We start from the raw sequence: 12,001 nt of genomic DNA on the forward strand, positions 1-12,001 counted from the left end.
GCCCCAGAAAAGGGAGCCCACTGAGGTTGGAGAGAGATAAGGAACCTACCTGTGCCTAGGGTGACCAGACAGCAAGTGTGAAAAATTGGGATGGGGTGGGGGATAATAGGTGTCTATATAAGACAAAGCCCCAAATATCGGGACAGTCCCTATAAAATCGGGACATCTGGCCACCCTACCTGTGCCTCACCCTGAGGCCTGAGGGTTTAGGCTGGAGATTCTCCCCGCAGGGCACCCTGTGGTTCTGGGTGTGTACGTAAGAGAGAAGAACCGAGGGTAACTTTTTCCAAGCACAGGGGAGGCGATTAGAATGGGGGAGCTCAGCAGCAGGAACCCTTCATGAGGAGCCTACAAACAGGTGCTCTCGGGAGGGGCTGAACTGACTTGCTGCTGGAGCCATCAGACTAGAGCCAGAATTTCCAAGGGCTCAACACCTGCAACTGGGGGCAGCGTTCCAAAGAGCTCAGCTCCCCTTTAGATGCCAAGATAAATAGTTGGACTTTCAGAAGAGCCCCACTCTTTCAGAAGAGCCCAACACGCACTGTGGTGCATGTTGGCTGCTAAGCCCTTGAAAAGCTGACCCCTTGTGCCTCAGTTTCCCACCTGTACAATGGGGATAATAGTAAGATACTTAACCATCTTCATACAATGCTTTGAGACCCTTGGCTAGGAAAAATAAAGCCTTGTCTACATTACCACTTACTTTGGTGTAACTTATGTCACTCAGGAGTGTGAATAAGCCACCCCCCGAGTGACGTAGGTTGCAACGACCTAAGTGCCGGTGTGGACAGCGCTTCTCCCACCAACATAGCTACCACTTTCGGCGGAGGTGGAGTTATGCTGTTGGGAGAGCTCCCCCAGGGGTATAGAGCATCTTCACCAGACGTGCCACAGCAGCACAGCTGTGCTGATGTAGTACTTCTAGTGTAGACTAGCCCTAAGTAAGTGCAAAATATTACTATTATTTTACTGAGTGACTTGCCCAAAGTCACTCAGCAGGTCAGTGGCACAGCCAGGAACAGACCCCAGAAGTCCTGGTTCCCAGACTCTGTCCCTAACAAGCTGAATCCAGTTCTCATTATGGTTCAGTTCTCTCTTTCTCCACAATGAAAGGAAATTAATGAACATGCACTGGGAGCATTTTGCTTGCATTTATTGCTAACGTGCATTAGAAAAATTCCCAATAGCCCAAGCAAAAATGTTCCAAGACATAATCACAAACAAACAAGAGAAATAATTTCCCTTGCCTGCAGCCAGCACTCGTCAGTGAGGCTACCCCATGGGAGTGCATCTGAACGCTAACAGCAGAGCGGCTGACGTGGATGCCGACGAAACACCATGGTGATGAGAGACATAGCTTGTGAGGATGGCCTTGATGGCATATCTCGTCTCAGGGTCATCAAGGGTTCGCTTATGGTCACCTTGGAACCCCACGGAAAGCCGGAAGCCAGCAACCATTTGCCCCTCACGCCAGCAGTAGTAAGTGCCCCTGTCATCCAGCTGGGTAAATCGAATGTGCAGGTGGTTGCCATGGTCAATGAAGACCCGCATGCTTTTGTTGACCCCAGTGAGGAAGCTGGTGCGGTTACAGTCGAGTCGAATCTTTGTCCCACGCCACTGCATGCTCTGGCCTGGCCCCGGGGCAAGCAATTATCAGACCACTGCCAAGGTACTGCTTGTGGAACTGAATGGGGACTTTGGGCAGCCAGGGTTTCTGGCTAACCTTTGCAATGAGATTGGAGATGGACAGCACTCCTTCCTCAGGGTCCTTTCTCTTTACACAAGGCATCAGGCAGCTTCGGATGATAACCTCAGGTTTCCTGAGACGGATGGTGCCCTGGAAGCGCCCGGGGACAGATCTTGAGCCACAGGACACCACGCCTGTCGGGACTGTACGGTACCTGGGGTAGAGGTAGGCGCTTTTCACGTAGCAGAGGCCAATTCTCCGTTGCTCGCCTCTCACCCCACAGCGGTCACACTTGGTCCAGTCCCAGAAGGTGGTGAAACACGCTGAAATGCCTCTCTGTATAATCCTTCTGTGGGTGCTGGTTCCTGTCCTCAAAGGCCACAGTGATGGCCTTGGAGGGCTGCACATCCACATCATAGCCATAGAAGAAGTCCCCTTCCTTGGTACTACAGAGATAGTGGCCTGAATCCTCCACCTGGGCCCGGAAGACTGATGAGGACTGAACATCCTAATGCTGAAGCGCTTCAGCATGTGGCTGCCCATGCGGATGTGGCCTGAGTCCAAGAACATGGTTCCATCAAAGTCTGTTAAGACCTTGGTCTGCTGGCTGCCCCTGCTCTTCTGGAAGTACCACACTACTGAGGTGACCTCCTCTGGCTTGCACTTACAAGGGAGCTCAAAACTCATGTCAGCCAAGTAGGCAGCATTGTCAAACATCAGGAAGGCCGGGCAGGGTGTTTTCCTGAATACATCTTCCTTCTCCATGATTGCAAAAGCATGGAGAACATCTGCCATCCCAAGGAGAATGGCAATTCCAACCAGCCTCATCTCCATTAGCCAGTCTAGATCCTCAATCAAGCAGTGTAATGAAACTGCATCAAACCATCTCAAGATCCTTACTGATCCTCTCGTCACTAAGGTTAACAGCCAGAGAACAGCGCTGGGGCATAGATGATTTTAATACGTTTCACTATATAAGCATGGGTTTTGTAGTTGAATTCAGCAGTAGACTCTCCCCTCTGGAACTGCTTTGGTTGATGGGAGAAGGTGGACAGCAGTTGGGATTACCTCATCACAGCCAAATGCTTGCTGGGGAAGCTATTGTAAAAGGTGAGTGTACTGTTTGAAAGAACTTCATGTTTGTCCTGAGCTGAAGGTTCAAGGTTATCGACTGGGTGCTCAGAGACATTAACTCTAGAACCTTCTATTTTTGTCTCACGTCGGTTCTAGAATGTGAACACCGCCCTGAGAATGGGCGTCTCAGGAAAGAAACAAGCCCTGGCAGCCCAAAGCATGTTACAGGCATGTACACAAAGGCACCACAGAAATGCAGACGCCTCTGAGTGGAAGGCAACAGTCGTATAAATCACTGGCACACAGCACAACTGTGGGGTGTGGCAGGGCACCTCCCACGTCTCACCGGCCTCTGCATTACTCCCGGGCAATGGGGGCCTGGAATAAACCAGTCTGACTCTGGAAGGTTTTCCTCTTCACTCCTGTTCTATTTTCCCTTCTTATACGGTGGGCCTCACAGTAGGCCCAAGAATCCCTTTCAGCAAAACAACAGAACTCCCCAATGCAAACAGAAAAGCTTTCCCTGCCTCTTCTTCCTGGGTGCTACCCTACTACACGGGATCCTACTAGCCAGTGTTTCCCCAAGCAGCGTTATCTTCGTTTCTTTCCCTATAGGGAGGGGAGACGCTTTCCAGCCAGAGGAAGCTTTTCCTTCCTCCTTCCCCTGCCCTTGCCCTGGCTGCAGCTGTCTCTCATCTCTCCCCTCCCCTCTCTCACCAGAAAAGGGGGGTTTTAAAGGTCACTAGCAGCCCTTAACTGGGCCCAGGTGTCTCTAGTAACTTGAGGTCATCCTTTTCAGCTCGTAGGGAACAGGGCCTTCATCATTTTAGGGCTGATAGATCTGCCCTCCACCACTCTATCCTGCCCAGAATATCAGGGCAAACATTGGTTGTGAACACTGATGCAGCACAGACAAGACTTCCATTGTTTAAGGTTTTGGTTGACAAGCTGCATGGGATCCCATGTATCCCTCTGGGAGAGATGGATGGGGAGGGCCTCAGCACGTCTGCATTGACCCCATGGTTCCAGGGGGTCTTGGGATTTCAAACCAGACACTTAGGCCATTAAGCCCTCCCTGCCTTCACCTTTCCAAAAGCTAGAGCTTGGGGCACTGGATTTCATAGAGTCATAGATTAGGGTTGGAAGGGATCTCAGGAAGTCATCTAGTCCAATCTCCTTCTCAAAGCAGGAACAATTCCCAACTAAATCATCCCAGCCAGGGCTTTGTCAAGCCTGACCTTAAAAACCTCTAAGGAAGGAGATTCCACTACCTCCCTAGGTAATGCATTCCAGTGCTTCACCACTCTCCCAGTGAAATAGTTTTTTCTAATATCCAACCTAGACCTCCCCCACTGCAACTTGAGACCATCACTCCTTGTTCTGTCGTCTGCCACCACTGAGAACAGCCGAGCTCCATCCTCGCTGGAACCCCCCCTTCACGTAGTTGAAGGCTGCTATCAAATCCCCCCTCACTCTTCTCTTCTGCAGACCAAACAAGCCCAGTTCCTTCAGCCTCTCCTCGTAAGTCATATGCCCCATTCCCCTGATAATTTTCGTTGCCCTCCGCTGGACTCTCTCCAATTTGTCCATATCCTTTCTGTAGTGGGGGACCCAAAACTAGACGCAATACTCCAGATGTGCCAAATAGAGAGGAATAATTACTTCCCTCATCTGCTGTCAATGCCCCTACTAATGCAGACCAATATGCTATTAGCATACAGAGTACGGGACTTGGGAAGACCGGGCTGGCGGCTCCCACCTGAGCAGAGCTCAGCTGCTTGCCCCGGCTGGTCTGGTTAGGACGGGACTTCCTCTTCCTCTGCACAGCATCTAAGGCCAGGTCAGACCCACCCCCAGATTTCCACCCCAGCTCCAGGAAGCTCTGCAAACTCCCCACCCCGCAACTCCCCACTTCCTGCACCCATCGCACCTCAGCTGCAGGGGGAGGGATGACTGTATGGGTAGCTGCTCCCCCATCCATCCCACCCCTATGCATCCAGACCCCCTCATACCCAGACTCCCCCCCGCACCGAACCTCACACCCTATGATGTTATTGACAGGAACTGTGACCGTACAGATCATTGTTGCAACAAGGGTCCTATGGGTGGAGGAGGAGATCCAGTGGGGTGTCTATGGAAAGGTTATAGTTTGCTGGTTATGATTATGCTGTCTGTGTATCATTTTTGTATTCAAAGTTATGAATATTGGCTATGCACTTGTTTGATTCTAAGTAGCCTCAGTGAAGCATTTTCTCAGCTTCTTGAGAAAGGACTATTCTCAGTAAGTGCCCAATCAAGAAATACTTAACAGACAATGGACTTTGGGAAACGCCAATCCACATCTGAGCTTTCCTGGGAATGTTCAAACTAACATGTAAAGAGTGGCATGGGCCTGCAAAAAAACTCAGTCATGCATGGACATCTGACTTGCCCAAGTGGCTACAGACTCCATCTTGTTGTTGTGATTTTGCACAGGAGAACAGAGGGGTTTCCACCCACAAGAGACAGAATATAAAAGGCCCTGGAAACCCCTCCATTTTGTCTTCAGGTGGCTCAGAAGATAGCCTCTCCACCCCAAAGAGATGCCTGAAAGAAACTGGAACAAAGGACAGTAACTATGGAGGTGTCAGTGATTGCTGGACCCAGACTAGGAAGGAGTCTAGTCTGTGAAAGAAGCTTATTGGAACATCTCTGAGCGTGAGATTTACCTGCATTTAGTTTCCTATTGTATTAGGCTTAGACTTGCGTGTTTTTGTTTTATTTTGTTTGGTAATTTACTTTGTTCTGTCTGTTATTACTTGGAACCACTTAAATCCTACTTTTTTATATTTAATAAAATCACTTTTTGCTTATTAACCCAGAGCAACTAATTAATACCTGGGGGCGCAAACAGCTGTGCATATCTCTTTATCAGTGTTATAGAGGGTGAACAATTTATGAGTTTGCCCTGTATAAGCTTTATACAGAATAAAATGAAAAGGAGTACTTGTGGCACCTTAGAGACTAACAAATTTATTAGAGCATAAGCTTTCGTGAGCTACAGCTCACTTCATCAAATGCATCCGATGAAGTGAGCTGTAGCTCACGAAAGCTTATGCTCTAATAAATTTGTTAGTCTCTAAGGTGCCACAAGTACTCCCTTTCTTTTTGCGAATACAGACTAACACGGCTGCTACTCTGAAACAGAATAAAATGGATTTTCTGGGGTTTGGTCCCCATTGGGAGCTGGGTATCTGGGTGGTGGAGACAGGAGCATTTCTTAAGCTGTTTTCAGTTAAGTCTGCAGCTTGCGGGGGACATGGTTCAGACCTGGGTCTGTGTTTACGGCAGGCTAGTGTGTCTGGCTCAACAAGCCAGGATACTGAAGTCCCAAGCTGCCAGGGAAAATGGGCTCAGAGATAGTCCCAGCACATCAGGTGACAGTCCGAAGGAGGTTTCTGTGACCCAACCCATCACACACCCCCAGAACCCCACCTGCCAAGCCCCACTCCCCCTGAACATGGACCACCCCAATGAGTCACCTGAAGCCGGATCCCTTCCCCACCGAGTCCCAACTAGCTACACCTGGATCCCCACCCCACTGAGCCCCACTCCCCCCAGCATCTGGACCCCCACACCAGACCCACATGCCAAGCTTTATCCCACCCACACCCAGACACCCCCCCCCGCTGAGCCCCAATCACCTTCATCTGGACCCCCCTGCAGAGTCCCATTACTGTTGCACCCAGAACCCCCAACAAACCCCTGTGCCTCCAGATCCCCCCCACAACCAGATCCCCCACTGAGCTGCCCGCACCCAGATTGCCTCATACAGAACTCTCTCAATCCACACATGGATCCCCCCACACTGAGCCCCTCCACACTTGGATTCTGCTGGGCTGAGCCTGCCTGCCCACACTTGGTGCACCTGGCATGGAGAGGCAGGGCCCTGGGGTGTTTCTGGGGCAGGCCCAGTCCTGGCACTGTGTCCCAGGGGGAGCTGCAGAGTGATCTCCCACCTCTGTGCAGCCAGTGGCCTGTGCTCCCCAATGCCATGCTGGAGCCTCCACATTATCTGACAATAAATTTGCAGAATTTTTAATTTTTTGGCGCAGAATGCCTTCAGGAGTATGACTGCAGAAATTAACAATGTACATTCAATGTATTTATCCCAGGTTCTATTTAAGGAGGGGGTCAGATCAGTCCTAGATATGGCTGTACACATGAACCCATTCCACACGTGGCAGTTACCTGTTTAACTATTATAATACAGATGCTTATGTTTCTAAAATCCCCTGTTGACCAAGAACACGTGGCCAGAGAAAAGAAAAGAGGGGAATTCATCTTCTCCCACTAATACTAGAGTGATATTTCCCATCCCCAAACAATATATTCAATACAGTACTACTGATTAACAGCAAGTGTTGTCTCCTGTGTGATGGCCCCTCCCATAAGATAATCCTTTTGGTGACTAATATTTATTTGTACCAGGCCATTCTTCTAGGTAGGTGAAGCAGGTACAAAGTAAAACTCAATCAACAACTTTCTGTAGAAAAAGGGTCTCTCACTGTCCCTCCATCTTTGATAGAGCAGTACAGGAAAGATCCCTCCTGGCCATCAGCTCCTAGTAATCCTGGTGGAGTGCGAGCTGTAGCAGGAGCCTGTGCTCCTTCAGCTAACGCAGTAACATTTCACCAGCTCTTTAATTAGTCTGTCGTCTGCCTCCTTTTGCTGGCCAGCCCCCCTCAGATGGGTTTCTCTCTTAGCCTCATTCTGCTCTTCCTGCAAAGCAGCTGTACCTGCTTCAACTGTGCCCTCGGGAAGGCCATCAGCACCACAATTCCTGCCCATGCGCTGTAGTTTCCCAAACAAGTCCCTGCAGCTATCCTTCTCCACCTGGCTCAGGAGAGCCACATTTAGTCCAAAGCGCTTGGTCCCTGAAAGGCTCTGTAATATCTGAAGGACAGCTTCTCTGTCTTCCCTACAGGCATGCTCGGCCAGCACCACAAGAAATTCACCCAGGAGGCCAAAGCCAACATCAGCTTGAAAGATTCGGCCCAGGTCCTTACCGCCAAGCTGAAACAGGAACTGGTATCTTTCCTGTCCACTTTTCAAGTATCTGCGCCAATATCTGTAAAAGTCTGCAGATGTTTCAGGGAGTCCATCCCATCCCTGGATGAAAAAGATGGTCAATAACAGTTACATAAAACAGGTGCAGAATCCCACCAGCTGGTGGGGTTGGGAGCAGAATTCCCTCTGGACAGGTCATTCCATAACTGTTAACTGAAAGGCTGTGCTATCACTGAGTTTAATTCGTAAAGTCAAAATGGCTTTGCCACTCAAGTTTATGGTTTTATGGTAAGTATGAGTGAGAGTGGGTGAGGGTTGTGTGTTGTGCTGGTAGATTTTTTGACTTGTGCAGCAGGTGAATGAGAGGTATGGGCTGTGGTGAGGGGCTATGTGTGTTCGGGGTTATTGTGTGTGCTGGTTGTGATGTTGTGTGTGGTTGTGGCTGGAGGAATTGTGTTGGGAATTTGTGTTGATTTGTATTTGAGGAGTGGTGCAGGGAGATTTGTGTTGAACTGTGTCTGGCAGAGTGCTGGGAGATGTGTGTTGATTTGTGTAGGTAGCAAATGAGGGGTTGTATGCTGCGGTGAGTGTGGCGCTATGTGTTTGGGGTTGTTGTGTTGATTTGTGCGTGGATGATGCTGGGAGATTTGTGTTGATTTGTCTGGGTATGTGTGTTATGGTGGAGAGTTTGCATAGATTTGTTGGGGGAATTTATGTAAAGTTATATGGGTGGCAATTCAACCTTTGAAGAATTGTGGCAAACTGGTCCAAGTAATTCACCATCTGTGCAGTCTCCCTTATATCACTCATTGCAACCAATGAAACTGCTGTATGCAAATTACATGTAGCGTAAGGGTACTGATTGGTTGAGTTAGCTCTGATATCACAATGGCTAGAACTCTTGGCATGGCATAGACAGATGCATGCCTTGCTGTCACATGGGTGTAATTCGTAGCATCAGAATGGCTGAGGACTAAAAAACTGGAGAGTAACAGACCAGCAATCCGAGGGATGACTGAACAAGCTGATATTCTAAACAAAAAGAGCTTTCAACCATGCTTGTGGCTGTTTCCATCATTTCACACTGACTCAGAAGACATTCTACGCTTCAGAGTGACACCCAGATGAATCCTGGAATATTATTATATTGATTGTTCCCTAGGGGCTGCTTTGCACTTTCCTCTGATGTAGCTGGTCCTGGCCATTGTCAGAGATAAGATGTAGGACTAGATGTACCGTTGGTCTGATCTGCTGTGGTGATTCTGGAGATTTCTTTTATTGCTTGTCTACACATTTGCTAAAGCTATTGTGCTTTAAAATTCACTCCCGTCCTTAATCCGAATTAACTTTTAAGTGTAGACAAGCCTCATCAGCTCAATCCACTTTGGAAGTAGATTAAATTAAAGCAGAACAAGGCACTCTTATTCTGAAATAGGTGTCCATACATGGAATTGTTCTGGAATAGCTATTGCATTTTAAATTCACACTCTACATTAATTTGAATTAACTTTCGTGTGTAGACAAACACTAATGGAGTTTTCCTCCTCACCTGGGCTAGCTCCATCTCTCTGTCCTGCTTGCCATTAGCTTGGGTAGCATAGGAATTCCAAAGAAGGTTTTTCTTTTTTCCCATTTTGTCCTTTTTCTCTAGAGGTGTCAGGTGTGATGCTAGCACAATATCCCTGCAGGAAATATAAAGGGAGCAGTAAACCCAGCAAGAGCAAATATTCTCTTGAAATTAGCGCCATTTCCAGTTTGATTCCTCTCTGTGAGACCGGCACAGTCACTGAGTTTGTGGTGCAAAGTTCTACCATGTAAAAGATCTGGGTTCAAATCAAGATCACAAAATCTCTTATGGCCAGATTACATGTTCCCAGTTACTGCTTACTACCACACTAACATGCAAGAGATCTGATTCCACTTCTCAAGTCTGATCTCTCATCCCAGAATGAAAAGGGGCTAAGGGCATAGTGACAGAGAGTCTGGACTTCTGTCCCTAACTGATAGTTCCTAACGGGAGAAAGAGAGAGAGAGAGACAGGGTGTGTATGTCAGAGACCTGCATACTGGTCTGTGAAATGAGGTTTCAAAGTGATAGTTAAGCCTTTGGAAAGGAAGCTATTACTCATCCTTACAGATCTTTGTATCCTCATTGGGCCATCTCTAAGGTCAGGTCTACACTACAGAAGTAAGTCGATGCAAGACAGCTTACATCAACCTAACTATGGAAGTGTCTCCACTTAAATTTCACTCCTGCTGATTTAACAGCCCTGGTCCGTCGACTTAATAACTCCACCTCTGCGAGTGGCATAGAGTCAAAGTCGATGTAGTTAGGTTGATGCAGTGTCAGCGTAGACACTTTTCAGAGCAGCAGCCGTGTTAGTCTGTATCTGCAAAAAAGAAAAGGAGTACTTGTGGCACCTTAGAGACTAACAAATTTATTTGAGCATAAGCTTTTGTGAGCTACGTGCATCCGATGAAGTGAGCTGTAGCTCACGAAAGCTTATGCTCAAATACATTTGTTAGTGTAGACACTGTATTGCTTACGTTGACTGTTACTGGCTGTGAAACGCTGTCCCACAATGCCTCACACTGACAGTACAATCGATACAAGCACTCCTGGTGAGGATGCACATTGCCGACACAAGAAGCAAAGTGTAACACGCACAAGTGATGTAATTACTGCAGCAGCTGTATGGTGACATAAGTTAGGTCCACTTAAATTTGTAGTGCAGATATGGCCTTAGAGAAAGCAGCAACCTTGAGCCCTTATTGCATGCATAGAGACTTGTCTACACTCCACAGTTTTGTCAACAAAAGTCAGCTTTCGTCGACAAAACAGTGGAGGTGTACACACTGCAATGTTCCTCCTGCCGATGTAACTCCCCTGCTGCGCCAACATAATAAAACCAACTGAACAAGAGGCATAGGGCTTTTTGCAACATGGTTAGAGTGACACAGCGTCAGTGTAGGTCCTGTGCTTGCTTGCGTTGCCCTAATTGGCCTCCAGGAGGTTTCCCACAATGCCCATCATGACCACTCTGGTCAGCAGTTTGAACTCCACTGCCCTGAAGGTACACATGTATGCACCCCTCCTGCATTTAAAGGCCCTGGAATTTTTGAAATTCCTCTTCCTGTTTGCTCGGTGTGGACAGTTCACACAGCATCTTCCCAGTTGACCATGCCGGCTTTCCACAGTAAACACGCTCCTGCATGGAAGACACCAGAACTATTGGATCTGCTGGATCTGTGGGGAGAGGAGGCTGTGCAGTGGCAGCTTTGCTCCAGCGTAGGAACTTTGATATCTAGTACAATTAACGTTCAGAAAGCAAACACCACAGGGGTCATTCAAGGCAGCAAGTAAACATTGCCTGGCCGAACGCATCACTTAAAGACACATTCCTGGGAATAATTGTCAAAATGCTCCTTCAAAGCCTCCCTAATTTGAATACTCCCCCGGCTGTGCCCCTCTTATTACCCTGGTATCTGGCTGCTCAAAATCAGCAGCCAGATGATCTACCTCAGTGCTCCACCCCGAGGAAACTTTTCCCCCTTTGATTTGCAAATGTTATGCAGCACAAAACAGGCTGCAATAAGCATCAGAATATTTTCCTCATTGAGGTCTAACCTGATAAAAAGGCAGCACCAGCGACCTTTTAATCAGCCAAGGCACATTCAACGATCATTCGGCATCTGCTGAACTTGTTATTGAAGCACTCCTTGCTGCTGTTTAGGTTCCCAGTGTAAGGCTTTGTGAGCCATGGGACCAAGGGCAGGCCGGGTCTCCCAAGATCCCTATGGGAACTTCCACATCCCCCAATTGAATCTTCTGGTCTGGAAAGTCCCAGAATGCAGCTTTCTATACAGTTTAGTGTTTCTAAAGTTGTGAGCATCATGCAGCTTCCCTGACCACCCTGCACTGATGTCAGTGAAACAGCCCCGGTGATCCACCAGCACCTGCAAGACCCTGGAGAAGTAGCCCTTCCGGTTCACATACTCTGTCACAAGATGGTCTAGGGCGAAAACTGGTATATACATTCCATCTATCACTCCACCGCAGTTAGGGAATCCCATTGCCTCAAAGCCATCAAGTATTTCCTGCATGCACATTACTGAGAGTCACAGTCCTTTGCAGCAGAAGGTGATTAATGGTCCTGCACACTTGCATTATCACAACCCTCACGGTGGACTT

The 12,001-nt window shown here is 48.2% G+C and overlaps 2 protein-coding genes across 2 annotated transcripts in view; both read right to left on the reverse strand.

The window, feature by feature from the left end:
* Window positions 1-1,136: 1,136 nt before the first annotated feature.
* Window positions 1,137-7,881, reverse strand: FAM187A (family with sequence similarity 187 member A). Its single transcript, XM_038385266.2, is given in 5 exon segments — window positions 1,137-1,587; window positions 1,589-2,005; window positions 2,007-2,186; window positions 2,189-2,627; window positions 7,810-7,881. Coding segments are annotated over 4 exon segments (1,245 nt in total). The 5' UTR covers window positions 2,522-2,627; window positions 7,810-7,881; the 3' UTR covers window positions 1,137-1,272.
* The window catches only part of CCDC103 (coiled-coil domain containing 103), a 33,345-nt gene continuing 28,236 nt past the window's right edge, over window positions 6,893-12,001 (reverse strand). Inside the window, exons 3-4 of the mRNA XM_038385267.2 lie at window positions 9,360-9,492; window positions 6,893-7,912 (exon numbers count right to left, since the gene is read on the reverse strand). Coding sequence (XP_038241195.1) covers window positions 7,412-7,912; window positions 9,360-9,492 — 634 coding nt within the window. The 3' untranslated portion in view covers window positions 6,893-7,411. The remainder of the gene's footprint in view (window positions 7,913-9,359; window positions 9,493-12,001) is intronic.

The sequence above is a fragment of the Dermochelys coriacea genome, chromosome 27, assembly GCF_009764565.3.
Source record: "Dermochelys coriacea isolate rDerCor1 chromosome 27, rDerCor1.pri.v4, whole genome shotgun sequence".
NCBI lineage: Eukaryota > Metazoa > Chordata > Testudines > Dermochelyidae > Dermochelys > Dermochelys coriacea.